Source organism: Dicentrarchus labrax, unplaced genomic scaffold (genome assembly GCF_905237075.1).
Source record: "Dicentrarchus labrax unplaced genomic scaffold, dlabrax2021, whole genome shotgun sequence".
Classification (NCBI taxonomy): Eukaryota; Metazoa; Chordata; class Actinopteri; family Moronidae; genus Dicentrarchus; species Dicentrarchus labrax.
This window is the reverse complement of record NW_026136711.1, coordinates 18,640,866-18,656,188: the sequence shown is the minus strand read 5'-3', so window position 1 is coordinate 18,656,188 and position 15,323 is coordinate 18,640,866. Positions and strand designations below refer to the sequence as shown.

The following is a 15,323-nucleotide window of genomic DNA, read 5'->3' as shown; positions in this document are numbered from 1 at the left end:
TCACCAATGGTAGGCTTGGTGAAGCCAGGTAACCCGATGAGAGCCAGGCTACGTTGGAGTTTGTGATACAGGCCTCTGGTCTGTCGTGTCACTTGAAGGGAAAAACTACAGTTTTAAAACCTTTAACCTGTCCCTAACAATCACAGGTGTGCCATAACACTCATGTTTCTCTGCAGTAATAGTTTTGATTCTCACACTTAAGCTGCACACATGATTCATAAACCATGACAACTTACAGTAGAAGAATAAAAGACAAGATTGGTTCATTATTAATCTTGAATGTAGCTATATTGCTTTAGTAGGAACACCGTATTGGCTTCATAGCCTGACAAAGGTCCATCTGCGCTGCCTTGTAAATATAAGTCTTTGAGCACTGTTCTTTTGAAATAAAACAACAAATACCATAGGATTCTTCTGGGAATCATCCAGTGATTTATTTTTATATATTCTAATGTTAAACACTGATTATACATTTGTGTTGTCTCCTGCTTCAGATAAACATACTGCCAATATATCTCATATAAACACCGGAAGAGTTTGTGACACAAACAATGAAGCAGCAGGATACGGTTGATTTTTTTAAAAATTGTTTAATATTAGCAAGCGTTAATGACGCTGAAGTTGGCAGTTAAGGGAAAATATTAAGGGAGATTTAACTTACAGTGCCCTAATGCCCCCCCCCCAAAAAAAAACAAAAAACAAAGGGGTGATTTCGCTGTTTTTTTCCACACCTGTTGCACAAAAGTAGGATAAGGGACTAAGCCGGGATATCTTGGTTATCCTGGCTTAATTTATCCGTGATCTGGTTGCACAAAAGCGGGATAGGGGGCAGTAGGATATGTTATGGTATAAGTTACCATGGAGATTTATTCTGTGGAGCTAGCCTGCTCCAGACCAGGCTAAATTCCAGGATCTATTTAATCTCATCCCTTATCTCAGTCAGCAGTCACCACAAACGGAAACCAATAGTTATTCTACTGCCCACTACATTGTTATCACATATAACTAGACCCACTGTCATTGTTTAAACGTTTGTCATCATTAATTTCAATCATTTTGGATAAATTATGATTATAGATGATGTTGCTATCATTAGATAATTTACAGTTTCCCATGGACTATAAGGCTATATATAAAATTAGGGCCACAGAGAAAAAATAAAAATTCACAGACTTCGAGAATAAAGTCATAAATTTACGAGAATAAAGTCATGCAACCCGTTGTTTTAGGAGAGTTGTTAAAATGAGGGCTGTGGAGCATTTCGTGGAATTGTACTTCAGTATAGGTTTCACAAACAAGGAGATACTTAATCTTTTGGCACATCACCACCACATTGTCATAAGTATCAGGACTTTAAAAAGAATATGCAAGAAAATGCAACTTTGCCACAGAAAGAACCAGTCTCATAAATTTGACTTTTTCTTTTCTTCCTCAGTGTGGCCCTAATACTCCGTTGTATAAAATACACATCAAATTGTAACATTATATTCCTTTATTGAATAAGGATAAAGCAAAACAGGTAAACCATCAGCTCCTTTCCAAACTGAAGTCACAGTGACTCTACAATACGGAAAGCACAGAATCAAAGCATATTATACAACACAATGACAAATACACATTCAAAGGTCTGTATAGAATACAGACCGTATGTCTGCACACTGAAATAAATGCAGGACAAATCCATACACATCAAATGAACACACACAAACAGACAAATGAACACACATGAACAGACAAATGGACACGAACAGACAAATGACTCATCATTACAACCTCATAAACAGAGTGACATTCACACAGCCATGATGTAAAAAGTGGTTATTAATAGGGGTTGTGTGGCTCACCTTGTGATAGGCGGTGATAGATTTCAGAGGTCTGAAAGAGCCAGGCCATTTTGCCACAACATTGCTGATCAGACAGCCAGCTGGCAGACCATCTGAAATCATAAGATGACTATTAAACCAATCAATGCACATCACAGGCAATGTACAGTGTTCATCGATTGACAATATCAAAAAGTTATGTTCACCTGAACATTAATGCTGTGAAAGGATTTCCTATTCACAAAATCTGCCTCATGGGCACCTGAGGGGGATTTTATCCTGATGTGTGTGCAGTCCAGTGCACCAATGACATTGGGGAAACCTGTAACACAAAGTAATGAGTATCCTACTATGGCTGTTAACAGTTGTCCTGTAATTTGTAGATTCTCTTACCTGCAATCCTATAAAACTCCTCTTTGATGTCACGGTCTTCTGTGGCCAGGGAAGGAGATGAAGACATCTGACAATACTTTGATAGCCAGACACACACTCCTTATTGTGCGGCAAATTGTGGCCTTGTTCAGCTGTTCTGCATCCCCCACTGAGTACAGGAAGCCTCCACTTGCAAAAAAGCACAAGGCCACACAAACAATTTGCTCCACACTACACACTCCGTGCTGTGTTTAATCCTGGGACCCAGCAGTCTGCACACATACCTGATGCCATCTGCAGAAAACCTTTACCTTTCATATAGATGGTCATCAGGGAAGGCCAGTGGGTCCAACCGGACCCTGAAGACCCTCTCTCGCCTGAAGGCTCTCCTGAGCACAAGTGCTTCCTCGTCATCCACATCTCGCAACAATGGGCACGCCATTGTCAGAGCAGAAAGGAACACACCATTTTGGGCCTTCATATAGGCAATTGGCTCACTTGACTTCACGAGGATTGACCTTTTATTTTTTTATATAAGATGTGTCATCTTTTTGGAGCTGGGGGAGGAAAGGAGAATAATGATTAATACATTTGTGTTACAGTCAGCATACAGTGTGCATTGAAGGCATAACTCACCTCCCGCTCAAGTTTTTTTATTTCAAGGTCCAATTTTCTAATTGTCCTTTTTTTTGTTTCAGACTCCAGTGCAAGGTTTTCCATCTTTTTCTTCTCTTACTGCATGTCTATATCTGCCAGTTGTATTTGGTGCCGGAGGCGATTGGCATACAACTGTCTCAGCTTGTGAGTTCTGTAAACACATGACAATTAGCACAGCAGGAATTTTGCACGATGGAGTGTCCTTCCATTAATACTCACTATGTTGCCAGGCTGGCTTTCCCCCTGTACAGCATCTGGGTCCTGTTACAGAAATTAGATTTTGTGAGGGCTCCAAATGATGACTCCTCACCGTTGTAGACTGAATAGTACTTTCACAGGCTTGACATGATACCTCATGCCTTCTGGAATCCAGAGAGATGGTCTCCTCATCATCATCATCGCCGTCATCTGCTGTTGCTGCTGCACTGGTGCCTTCACCCTATCACATTTAATCAGATTCATATTGATGCTTGTAGACAAGACATGCCAGGCCTACAGTATACTTTTGATGGAGTACTCGCTGGATCTGCATCGTCTGGTGCTTGTGCTGGTGGCTCTAACAGTGAGACAGTGCTGCCAGAAACTGCAAGGCAATAGGCAAACCAAAGTCAGACAGTCCAAATGGATTCAATTCAATATGAATGTGGTTGTGTCCCATGTAGAGATGGAAGAATATACCTTGTATGAAGCTGGTGGCATCTTGGGAGGGACATATGCTTGTCTCTGTCCCCCCAGGGATCCCCTCAAACACGGGCCTGCCTTTATTTAGTTCCAAGGCTATGTCCTCTGCTGGGTGAGGTCAGCTTTTGGTGACCCACCACCCGTGCCTTGTCTGTGGGTTCTCTTTTTCACATCTTAAAAAGTACAGACAAATGTGTGAGCAGGCACCTTCTGGGTACAATATATGCTTGTGCATTGTTAAGTATTAATCAGGGCCCTTACCATTCTGCAGAATGTTCTTGTATTTGATTTTGACTTGCTGCCATTTCCGTTTTGGCCCTGTCATGTTTAATCTACATCACACACACACACACCCACACAACACATACACACACCACACCCACGTAGAGCAAACATGAGAAAATATAAACCTTATTTATCCCGAAAGGAAATTCAATGAAGTCAGTGAGCAAGCGACCTTCGGTCCTTTGAAATGCGCTATATAAATTAAAGTAATTATTATTATTATTATATTATTATTATTATTGTCGTCATCTATTTATCAAAGAGTTATACAGTCTGATGGAGTTACATTTACACAGTTTCACTCATATCTGCAGTCCATTTCAATTAAAAATTCAACTGATTCATAATCAGAGTACAACTGCGTTTTTGGAGATGTGAAATAACTATTTGGATTGTAATTGTGATGTTTCAGCGGAGCGGTGAGTGTGTAATTGTGCGCTACATACACATTCAGGCGGTCAGCAATACTTTGCCAAGCTTTTTCTCTTTGCTTTATCACCGTGGCGGCGGGGTCTATTTGAGGGAGCCGTGAGCGCACACTTATCCAGGATTGGTTTCACCTGGCTTGATGAATCCGTGTCTGCTCATCCTGGTTTGGTCTTTGTGCACCCAATTAAGCCTGGACGCTCTTGTTTTGGATTCATTGAACTCAGCCCAGTCACTTATCCTGGATGTCTTAATCCTACTTTTGTGCAACGGGCCCCAGGTCCTGATTAAAAAGCAGCATACCTAGACTTGTCAAAATAAAAGAGCTGTAACATTAAAACTTGGAGAAACTTGAACAAAACACTGGCAGAAGCAGTGAGACAGATTAAACATGGCCAGTAAGGGGAAAGGTGAGAGAACAACAGTAATTAATATTTATAAGAAGAACTGGAAGATGTTTTCAAAAGATAAAAATATCTTTTCTAATTTTGTTTTGACGTGAGAAAGAAGAGATGTCCATGTCAATCAGGAATTAAATGGAGAGACGGGGACGTATTGCCATATTGTGGCAACACTGTAAATTGGTGAGATTGTTTTTTGTTTGCACTACATCTAAATAAAGTTTTCACAAATTTTAAGCTTTAAGGCTTTAGTTAAAGCTTTTAACTAAATTGAATCTCCTTTAAGAGCCGAATCAGAAGACATATTATTATCGGATTGTAATTAGACATAATAATCACATATAAATACATAATAATAAATATTGTTTGTACTATAGGTTTAAAATGAAAGCGGGGCGGAAGTTATCGATCGGTAACTTCTGATCGATAATCATACTCACATATTGTATTTTAAGAGTTGTTACTAAAAATGTGTGGTTATTGGTCACATTTTGGGTTACGATGTGTGTCCCTATCTTAATAATAATAATAATAAATTAAAGCTGCAAGCAGCGTTGGGCGGGACCTCGCACCCGGCGCTCGTCGTGCCGTCGTAACAAGTGCGGACCGCAACGCGAATACGTCACGTAAATCAGCTCCAAATCAGCTCCGTATCGCCACTCAGCGCTTCCTTCCTGTTGCCAGTATGCTGTGCTTTCACTTTATCTGAATCTTGTCACGTAGACAAGTTCAGGGCGGGACTGTAATACGTAGGCTGATGTTATGAGGACGCGTTCAGGGCGAGATTGTTACAGAATATATGAAGTTTATTGGAAATTGGACATTGCACACTGAAGTTATGAGTACCGCTTAATGGAAAATCACCTGAATTCGACAAGGGGTCAGTGGCACGCAGTTTGACGTACAGTCACAAATAGCTCAATTCTTCATGTACACTTTGTTTTTATAAGACTGTCCAATTTTGAAGTCGATTTGATAAGTCCCCTATTTATCTTGCAATTTAATAAGTGACTTCCAGCAGTTTCACACTATGCTTCACGAACAATACTCCCTAGGAAATATGGTTTGTAGATGTGGCTAGTGGGAGCGGAGGGGTGTTTGTGTTTCATCACTTTGAAAAAAAGACCACAGAATTCAAAATGTCCAACTTTGACGAGACACCAGGGACACGCCCTTCAACGTACAGTCATAAATAGCACAACTTGTAATCAGCAAGATTATTCAAGAGTACTGTCAAGTTTTGAAGCAGATCTGATCAATTCTCAAGGAGTTTGCTTATTCAAATACAGGACCACGGGCTTCAAAATGGCCAACTTTGACGGCAGGCCACGGACACGCCCTTCAACGTACAGTCACAAAATGAAATGCGTTCATTCAGCACCATGTTGTGACTGTACTGCCCAATTTTGAAGAAGATCCGTTAGAACGTGTCAGAGGAAATCATTCAAATAGAAGCCCTGAAATGCCAAAATGACATCACAGTGTGACATTTGTTCTAAATGGCCAACTTTGAGGGCACGCCACGGACACGCCCTTCAACGTACAGTCACAAAATATAATATGTTGATTCAGCGCCATGTTTTGACTGTACTGACCAATTCTGAAGTAGATCCGATAAATTCCCTAGGAGTAGGTTGTTCTAAAACAAGCCCAAAGAGCCAAAATTACCACAAAATGGCTGCCAAAAGTGCACATTTTACATTGAAATAGTTGACTTCCTGTGGGATATGGGATATGGGTCCAAGAGGCTTTTTTGTACGCCCCGGCACATTATACATGCCTATCGAGTTTTGTACATATCGGTGAAACGTGGCGCCGGGGCTGATGTATTATTATCCTGTAGGGGGCGCTACAAGCAGGACAAACACGATTTTTGGTATGTGAGCTTCAGGCACCACTCTACACGTGCCCTGTGAATTTCATATTCATAACTATTACAATCTATGCACAGTGATTTACCCTACCACCAGAGTGCCACCTACTGGCGTGATTTTTTTTCCTTTGTAGGTGAGCCTCAGGGAGCCATGGGGAAGCAGCGTACCAAGTTTCATCTTAATCACACATATCGTTGTAGAGCTATAAACTCCTTCATTTTAAAGAGCGCCACCTTGTGGTGATGACCTGAAATTGTGCACGATGCTTAAGGAAGACATGGGGAACTATGGACCCAAGGTTGGTGTAAATCGGACATACCAATGTGGAGAAATACCCCACTTCCTTTTTTGACGAAAAATCAACAGGAAGTGCTAATTTTATAACTTCCTTATTTTTTAAAATATCAAAAATGTTCAAATTACTTTTGTTGTCAGGACGGTCCACAGATGCAACGTGCAAAGTTTCGTGCGCATCGGACAAAGTGTGTAGGAGGAACACGAAAAAGTGATTTATGGACATTTTGCGCTCTAGAAAAAAAAAATCTAGGCGGAAGTGGGCGTGGCCTATATGGGGAGGTTCAGCTCCATTCACCGAACGCGTGGATATAAGGTTTTTGAATGTGAGACAAACTATGCGGGAGTTATTATTGTATCGAAATTGGCCTACAAATAGCGCCACCTAGTGGCCTTCCTAGTGGCTGACCTGCATGTGACGCATAGAATCTCCAATTTAAATGAGGCTTGACAAATTTGCCAAATAAAATGCGAATATTAGAATTGTTAAGGGGGTGAAAAATGCACTCAAAGTCGCTAAAAATAATAATAATAATAATAATAATAATAAACGAAGGAAAAACAATAGAGACCTTCCAGTTCATACTGGCTCGGTCCCTAATAATAAATATATTCAAACGTCAGTCTGAAACATCATATTTGTTTGTAGGACACGTGTCTGTATCCAGCAACCGCTGCGCTTTTCTTTTGAAATACCTGACCGGAAATAACTGTTTATTTTTTTCTGGACGGAAGGCAGCAGTCAGATAAGTTAGATGTAACGTTGTAGTAGTTTGTGCAGCGTCGTGGGACAGTTTTATATTTGTGTTTCAGTCTGTTTGTTATTTTTATCAAACTGCTCCGTCAACGGTCGTTTCAGTTAGCTCGCTCGCTCAGCTTTAGCTAACTGTAACGTTTCCGTTATTTAACGTTAAGCTCTGTTGACTCGACGGGAAGAGAGAGGGTCGCTAACTTAACGTTAGCACTGAAGTTAACGTTAACGTCAAATAACGGAATAGCCAGTTAGCTAACGCCAGTTGTCCCATCGTCGAGGCCCGGATCCAACGACTAAAGACTGTCTTTATAATTAGTTGTTTTTCTGCCCTGGAGATCATTTAGTTGGCGCTTTGGTGTGCGCCCCTCGATATTTTGTCAGGATAACGGTTAGCAACATTTGAGAGTGGCTAGCTGAGCTAAGTTGTTGCTCAGAGAGAGAGAGGGAGAGGAAAACGCTACGTCGTGGACAAAAGTGGCAACCCTTTCGCTTTTTAAAGTTGATATTTCGCTTTATGATGAAGTAGCTGTGGAGCGGTGCAGCTGCTATGGTGTCTGCGATACTGCTGGTGAGTAAACCACACCTTTAAACGGGGAGTAACCCTGACACTTATCACGATGGACTTACATTAAGCGGTAGTGCCCCTCGCCGTGTTGCCGGGTGTGACTGAAGTTTACAGCTCGCCGCTGAGGCCCCTTGTAGTGAAATTCGGATCCCTGCTGTCTCTCTCCGTCTCTTCTTCAGCACCTGCTAAGTTGAACGACTGACAGTGAGACCCGTGGTCCAGCATGAAGGCCCTCGGATCCAGATTCTCCTTCTATGCCGGTTTCGTCGTGGGAACCTTCACACTGTACGTGTTTCTGCGGCAGGTATGGTTTGAGAGGACCTTGTCAGCACAGCGGGCCACCAGCCTGGACAAACTTCATGACCAGCAACAGCTTGAGGAAGAAACGACCATGTGGAAGAAAGAGAGGTCTGCTCTCTTCAACCTGAAGCACCCTCATCTTACAGGTGCATCTTATGGAAGCTATTTGTCTTTTAAGATCATGGTGTAAACTAATTTAGAGAGATATAGTCTTCAATAATTCTTTAACTGTTTTATGTAGAAATTATTGATATGATAAGATCAAGTTTCAGCTTCCTTGTTTGAGTAACCTTTGCCTTTATAACATTGTGGTGTATCCGTCGCTCTCAGACATTGGGTTTGGCTTTATGATCTGTAGTGTAGATACTAATACAAAACTCAGTATTTGTATTAATTGTGTCTCACGTTAGGGTTATATCTAATAGATTATTTATAGGCAGACTTTTTCCTTCTCATACACCTTGAAAGTACAGGAAGTTGTGAAAGAAACAACAATCCACACTGATAACAAAAGTAGTGCAGCTGATCTTGTGACAATCGATAGACTGATATTTAAGGATGATTTATCTTGGGTGTTTTGTTTTAAAACTAATTGTTTAGTGGTTTAAAGACATTAAGCACAATAAACACAGTACAATCAATGTATAAATAATCAAACAATTACAGCATTAAATGTCCACAAATGACAAAGTAAAAATTAGCACTGTGTTCTTTCACAAATTTGAAAGTGTGTTTCAGACTACGTTAAGGCTTTAGCTAAAGCTTTTACTCAGCACTGTAAGTTAAATCTCCTTTAAATGCAGAATCGGTAGCCAGAATTCTGATTATTACATGATAATCACTTATCAATACATAATGATATAATAATAAATCCACTTTGTACTATAGCTTTAACATGAAAGCTGGGCATCAAAAATGAAACCATTGTTCGTATGAGAAAAATATGTGCTCTGACAGGGTTGATGCAAAGCAAGTGTTAAACTAGTGTTTATTCACAAACTTTAATCTGCTCACCTTGCTTTCTATCATACATATCATACATATCATTATCTCATACATACATACACACACACCCACACCCACACCCACACATAACTTCATTGCTGTAATTCTGCTTCCCACTTAACTTTTAAGATTGAACAAGTCATGTTGTTCCATTGATTTGAGAATCTGATCTGATTGCAACCATAACACTGAGAATAGCAAGAAACCTTACCTTGGTTACTAAGAGTACAAATGTTAACAAGGTAGCAACTGTTATCTTTTCTTTTACAGGAATTTAGTTCAGTGAGTTGATTTCTTAATTGTAATGTAAATAAGAAAACTGGTTTCTGTAATTGTGGGAAGGGAAACCAGTTCACTACAAGTACTTTCCTCGTGGTAACAAGCTTTTTATAGGTACCTGTGCATGAGTGAACGGCTAACAGGCAAAGTAAAAGCTGGATTATTGATGACAGAATAAATGTGACACACCCTTGTAATTAAGATAACTCTATCCAACACCTGACTAAGATTGAAACGAATACTGTAGAAGGCTAAATAAGTTCCATGGCTGAACATTTTATTATTTGTTCAGTTCAAACACTTTTAATCACACACACACTTAAAAATAATACTGATTGATCATCCTCGCTACATATCCAATATCTATGTAGAGAGGTCATTGTGTCATATTTAACAGTGTACACTGAAAACTTATGTAAAATGGGCCATTTAAACAGGGCAGTTTCCCTTGAAGAATTCTTGTTGTTGTACTTTTATAATGTCCCTGTCCATTTATTATGGGATTTTTATTTACATCTGTGGGTGCCTGGAACTGGATTTGTTTTACTACCACTACTGTTATTCATGCTGATTATGAAAAGATACAGTGTAAAATGTGATGTTTAATGTTTGTATCTCCTTACCAGGTGAGGATAGCCGCATGGCTGATGAACTCTACAAAAAAGTGCGCATTCTTTGCTGGGTGATGACTGGACCCAACAACCTGGAGAAGAAGGCTCGGCATGTGAAGTCCACTTGGAGTCGCCACTGCAATATTGTGGTCTTCATGAGCTCTGTTGAGGACCCGGACTTCCCCACGGTGGGCTTAGGCACAAAGGAGGGTCGGGACCAGCTGTACTGGAAAACGATCCGGGCCTTCCATTATGCCTATGAGCATCATGTCCATGAGGCCGATTGGTTCCTCAAGGCAGACGATGACACATATGTAATCGTAGACAACCTGCGATGGGTTCTTGCGAACCACACGCCGGACGAGCCAATTTACTTTGGCCGAAGATTCAAACCCTACACCAAGCAGGGCTACATGAGTGGTGGTGCAGGCTACGTGCTGAGCAGAGAGGCTCTGCGGCGGTTTGTTGAAGGATTTAAAAACAAACTGTGCACGCACACTACCTCTGTAGAGGACCTTGCAATGGGGCAGTGCATGGAGAAGGTTGGGGTGCTGGCAGGTGACTCCAGAGACAGTGTGCAGAGGGAAACATTTCACCCATTTGTGCCCGAGCAGCACCTCACTGCCAAGTTCCCCAAAAGCTTCTGGTATTGGAGCTACTGCTACTACCCCATCTCAGAGGTAAGTTCAGCAGACATTGTGGAATTTCTTTTTACTCTTGTATTTCTGATATGAAGCAACCTCAGCATTGTTCATATTTGAACATAAGAGATGTTTTTGTTTACTTAAAGCTTAACGGTTGAAAACAAGCTACAAGCTTGTTAACAAATTTTTTCTCCTTGTCATTCTCTGTTGCCAAACTCGCAGAGCCATAACAACATTGGAAAATAAACAGTAGTGACAGGTGTGCAAATGTGTTGTCAACAATTTATTCTTAATGAAGTTTGTTTCGTGCACATAAAAAAAATGCAAATTTGACACTTTCACTTGTGTAATGTTGAATAATCACATACTCCGCTTTTCCTCAGGGACCAAACTGCTGCTCGGATGTGTCCGTGTCTTTCCACTATGTAGGTGCTTCACATATGTATTTATTGGAGTACTACACCTATCACCTACGTGCCTTTGGATACAGATACCGTTACCAGCCCCCCACTCCACCAGGCTCCAATATTGAGCAGTTGATTTCCAGAGACACTGCAGAAGGCAAAAAAGAGCTGGCTTCTCAGGAGAAAGGGCAAGGAGAGGGGGATGATTCATCCAGGAATGACAAGAGACAGGATGGAGATCCCCCTCCTGCAGCTGGTGAAGACCCTCCTGCTGCTCCAGCAGGCAAATAACTGTAGGACTGTGTGAGTGTGTGACAGGAACTGATCATTATGTAGGTCAAAGGTGTGATTTGAGTGCTTGCTTTTTCATTCTGTTAATCTTGGCTCATATTTCTACAAAAGCAGAAAAACGGTCCACTTTGATTTTAATTGTTCCCACATAGAAGTGTGTTGCCTGGGGCTTCTCCAACTGAAGGACTTTTACTAGGGTAAACACTGACTGCAAGACTGGTTCTAAGGTTAATAGGTGAGTTATGACCAACCTTTTTTTTTTTTGGTGTGTCTTCTTTAGAAGTTGGGAACAGCTTTCAGTAAGCTGCATTCATTTAAACTATGCTTTGAACTAAAGCACCTTTTTAATCCATATCAACCTAGAATGGGAACCAGGTATTATCCAGAGCCAGTGAAATTGGAGTTTGCGATGTTATATTCCTTTTCTTGACTATTGCAAGCCCACCAAAAGTTGATCTACCGCTTTCTACATAAGCCAGTTGTGCTTGATCTGTTAGACCTGTTGGACTTCATTTCACACATAGATAGACGTAGATAACTGGAGGCCAGTGAAACCCAATAATGCTTCCTGGACTTCCTGGAGCTTTTAGCTGAAAAAGAAGCACTAATAATAATAATAATAATAATATCATTAGGTTTGCGGTCTTCCAAACTTGATTCAGGCTGCATTTAAAATCATTTTCTCAATACAGACAAATGTTATGTACCTCCATGTTCTGTGTAGGAATTAACTCATTTATATTTAGCTTTAGGGATCGAACGGTTAAACTCAGTGAAACCTCTCAGTTGGCTTGGATATAGTGTGGAGTGCAGCGATCAGTCAGTCTAGAGTAGCCAACAGACAGAGGCCCCACCGGTATCGTTTCTGCTCTATAACAATGACGGAGTAAAGTGGTGGATAAAACGACGATTGTGTGAAAACACTGTGCAACGTGTGTGGCTTGTGCTGGCGGTAATACTTTCAATATAGTGAACCATTGTGTTTGCTGACAGTGCACAGAGAAGAGTCTGGTAGTGAAGAGAAACTCCTTCTCCCTGCAGCATTTGAGGAACCTCGCCATGCAGATTCAGACATTATGGCAAATCCATAACTAAAACACTGGGAGGGGGTATAGTGAAAGCTATGCATCTCTGTTGTGGAGGATGCAGGATTTCAGCATATGATCAGTAATGTGGCGATTTCTTTTTATAAAAGTAACAAAGCATAATATTTTGTTTGCACTAATTAGAAAAGCTTTTAATTAAGATTTGACAATGAATAAGTGTTTACGTTCTTTAAATTATTGGCCAGAATATTCAGCAAAGTAAATGTGATTCTAGTTTCAGCCAGGATCTTGCAGCCTTAATCAAGTGTTAGTGGAGTGGAAAAGGCAAATATACCAATATCCTTCTCAGATCATCACGATTAAAAAAACAAACCAGACATAAAATTACATTCAGGATGTAGCTTCCTGGCCATGAAATTTGGATCCGTATCTGATGGATCCTCCCTCTACACACACCTGTAACTGAGTTCGACAAATATCTTTATTTGTTTTGGCACATGCCTATCTGTACGTGTATTTCCTGAAGCTGACACTGGATACATACAGTTCCCATCATTGTTCCCCAGTGGACCCACTAGCTTGTGCCTTGTAAACTGAGATTGTATGAGCCATCAGCTGCACACATGACTTTGCACTGTGATGTTACCATGATGAGAGTGATGCTTTCAGATGGAGTCTAAATTTATTGAATCCCTCCAATGTATTTAGTATGGCCTTTGAGTAAGCCAGTGGATGACTTGTTCATGACTAGAATTTCATTTTCTACAATGTTGTTTAGTTTTTAAATGCTTCGTGGGCCAGAGTCTTTCTTTTGTAACTAGTGAATTGTGGATATTTAAAAATATTCATAACAGTTCTGTTATTACTTTGTAACCAACAAAGAATTAATTTTGTTGGAGTTACAGTTGTTACCAAATACAAACAAGTGGCTTCAGGAATGAGGCAAGATTCACTGATGATTCAAACAAATTGATGTGATCTTAGAAGTGCTGTTTTTATTTTGAACCACTTAATTGTTTTATTCAAATGTATGAGGTAACCCATGCCTATCAAAAATGTGCAAGTGTTTACACTCAGTTTCCTTCTGTAAATGAGCACAGAGCATGCTCCGTTTGTTTTGTCTTCTATTAAAAATGGAAAAGTCCAGTTTAAACCAAATCTGCATGTTTTACATAATGGTTTCTTTTGTAATTAATAATGTGAAATCTTCGCATTAGTGAATTACCAGTCTTTCATGCAGATTCTTACTATCAGTTGATCGAAGTCCTGAGGGCCCAAACACTTTGTTGATAACCAGTGATCACACATCAAGTCCTTGACAATCTCCTCCCAACTTTCAAATTTTATCAAAGGGAAAGGTGTACAGAACTGTATTTATATTTGAAATGTATTTATGTTGGTATTGATGTCTAAATTGAGTCGATACGCTTTAGTGTGTAAATGAGTTTGTGAGAGTGTGTGAGCACACGTGATCAGTGTGCAGGATCGTTTTCAGTGAATGGTACTTTAATCACTATAAATAAATGCATATTTTATTGTACATTTGTTTACATTTGTTTGCATTCAAGTCAGAACATTTTCCAGAGACCGTAGTAGGCATTCATGCATGGTTAATATGGCTTTTCCACCTCTCTGTGGTTAAATAGCTTTGATACATTGTCCTCAGTTGATACAATAGCTGTGAGGATTGGTGGTCACTGCTGTGAGGGACCGAAAGGTTTACAGCCTGTGTTGAGGTTGTGCAGGTGCGATGTCTCCTCCACAGAAAGTGTTGAAACCTAGGGGAGAGAACAAGTTCGGAAAAGGTTTGAGCAACAAGTATTTTCTGTCTTTTTGAATTTTAGGAATGTCAGTCTCGTACCTCGGCCTCCTGTAGTTGATGAGTCAGCCTCTAATTTTCAGTGAATACTCCTCGAGGCATGGACAGACCATTCCTGTTGCATTCACAAAAAAAGGTTCAAGCTTACCTGTACCGTATAATTATGCAGTCAGCCACTAGTTATCCTAATGACTACAGCAGAAGTCATTGAGCTTGTTAAGAAACTGAAGTACAGAAATTCCAAACAAAAGAAATGTCAGTGTGTTGTGAATACTTAACGACCAATCACTGATCCACATTGAGGAAATTCTCCTTTGTTTTTATTCTGACTGATGGAGCTTAACTATTTGCTTTATTTTCTCAACATACAGTTTATAAGACTGAGTTTATTCCATCAACTTCAGTTCCACAGTCGATACAATATACATACGTTTTTTTAATTGGAGGTAGATTTCATATTAAGAGCTTTAGCTGCATATTGATAAGATGATAGTAGCTTTAATAATGTTAATGATAAAACTTGTTAGACAGTTAAATTTAGCTTGACTTATTTTTTTCTTAACTTATATTTTTTTAAACTCTTACGCTACGTGATGACATCATTGATATAATTATTATTGTGTGATGTCATCTAGCATCTTTCCTAGCAGGCTTTAGTCTAGTCTTTACTCCCCATTAAAAATAATGCAGCCAATCGCTGTTGACCACTGCTTGAACTGAAAGATGGACACATTTCCAGATCTGTACAATAGAGACCGAGACAAAAAAGATACTCGCTTTGTAAAATATCAG

General features: G+C 40.1%; 1 protein-coding gene and 1 long non-coding RNA gene across 2 annotated transcripts; one reads left to right on the top strand and one right to left on the bottom strand.

The window, feature by feature from the left end:
* Nucleotides 1-620: 620 nt before the first annotated feature.
* On the bottom strand, nt 621-5,973 carry LOC127372278 (uncharacterized). The gene is made up of 9 exons (XR_007886563.1): nt 3,795-5,973; nt 3,531-3,706; nt 3,205-3,435; nt 3,072-3,113; nt 2,832-3,003; nt 2,507-2,752; nt 2,217-2,384; nt 2,030-2,145; nt 621-1,936 (listed from the first exon to the last, which is right to left on the bottom strand). It is a non-coding gene; the product is annotated as an uncharacterized LOC127372278 (long non-coding RNA).
* A 1,547-nt stretch (nt 5,974-7,520) lies between these two features.
* c1galt1lb (core 1 synthase, glycoprotein-N-acetylgalactosamine 3-beta-galactosyltransferase 1, like b) lies at nt 7,521-14,252 on the top strand. Its single transcript, XM_051415823.1, has 4 exons — nt 7,521-8,135; nt 8,312-8,578; nt 10,343-11,007; nt 11,355-14,252. The coding sequence occupies exons 2-4, from the start codon at nt 8,356-8,358 to the stop codon at nt 11,664-11,666; spliced, it is 1,200 nt and encodes a 399-aa protein (XP_051271783.1). The 5' UTR covers nt 7,521-8,135; nt 8,312-8,355; the 3' UTR covers nt 11,667-14,252.
* The last annotated feature ends 1,071 nt before the right edge of the window (nt 14,253-15,323 follow it).

Excerpts from the sequence above, each read along its gene's own strand:
- c1galt1lb (XM_051415823.1), top strand. The coding sequence starts at position 8,356 with ATGAAGGCCCTCGGATCCAGATTCTCCTTCTATGCCGGTTTCGTCGTG. Across the intron at positions 8,579-10,342 it reads GAAGCACCCTCATCTTACAG|GTGAGGATAGCCGCATGGCT; the intron begins GTGCATCTTATG and ends TCTCCTTACCAG. Across the intron at positions 11,008-11,354 it reads GCTACTACCCCATCTCAGAG|GGACCAAACTGCTGCTCGGA; the intron begins GTAAGTTCAGCA and ends GCTTTTCCTCAG.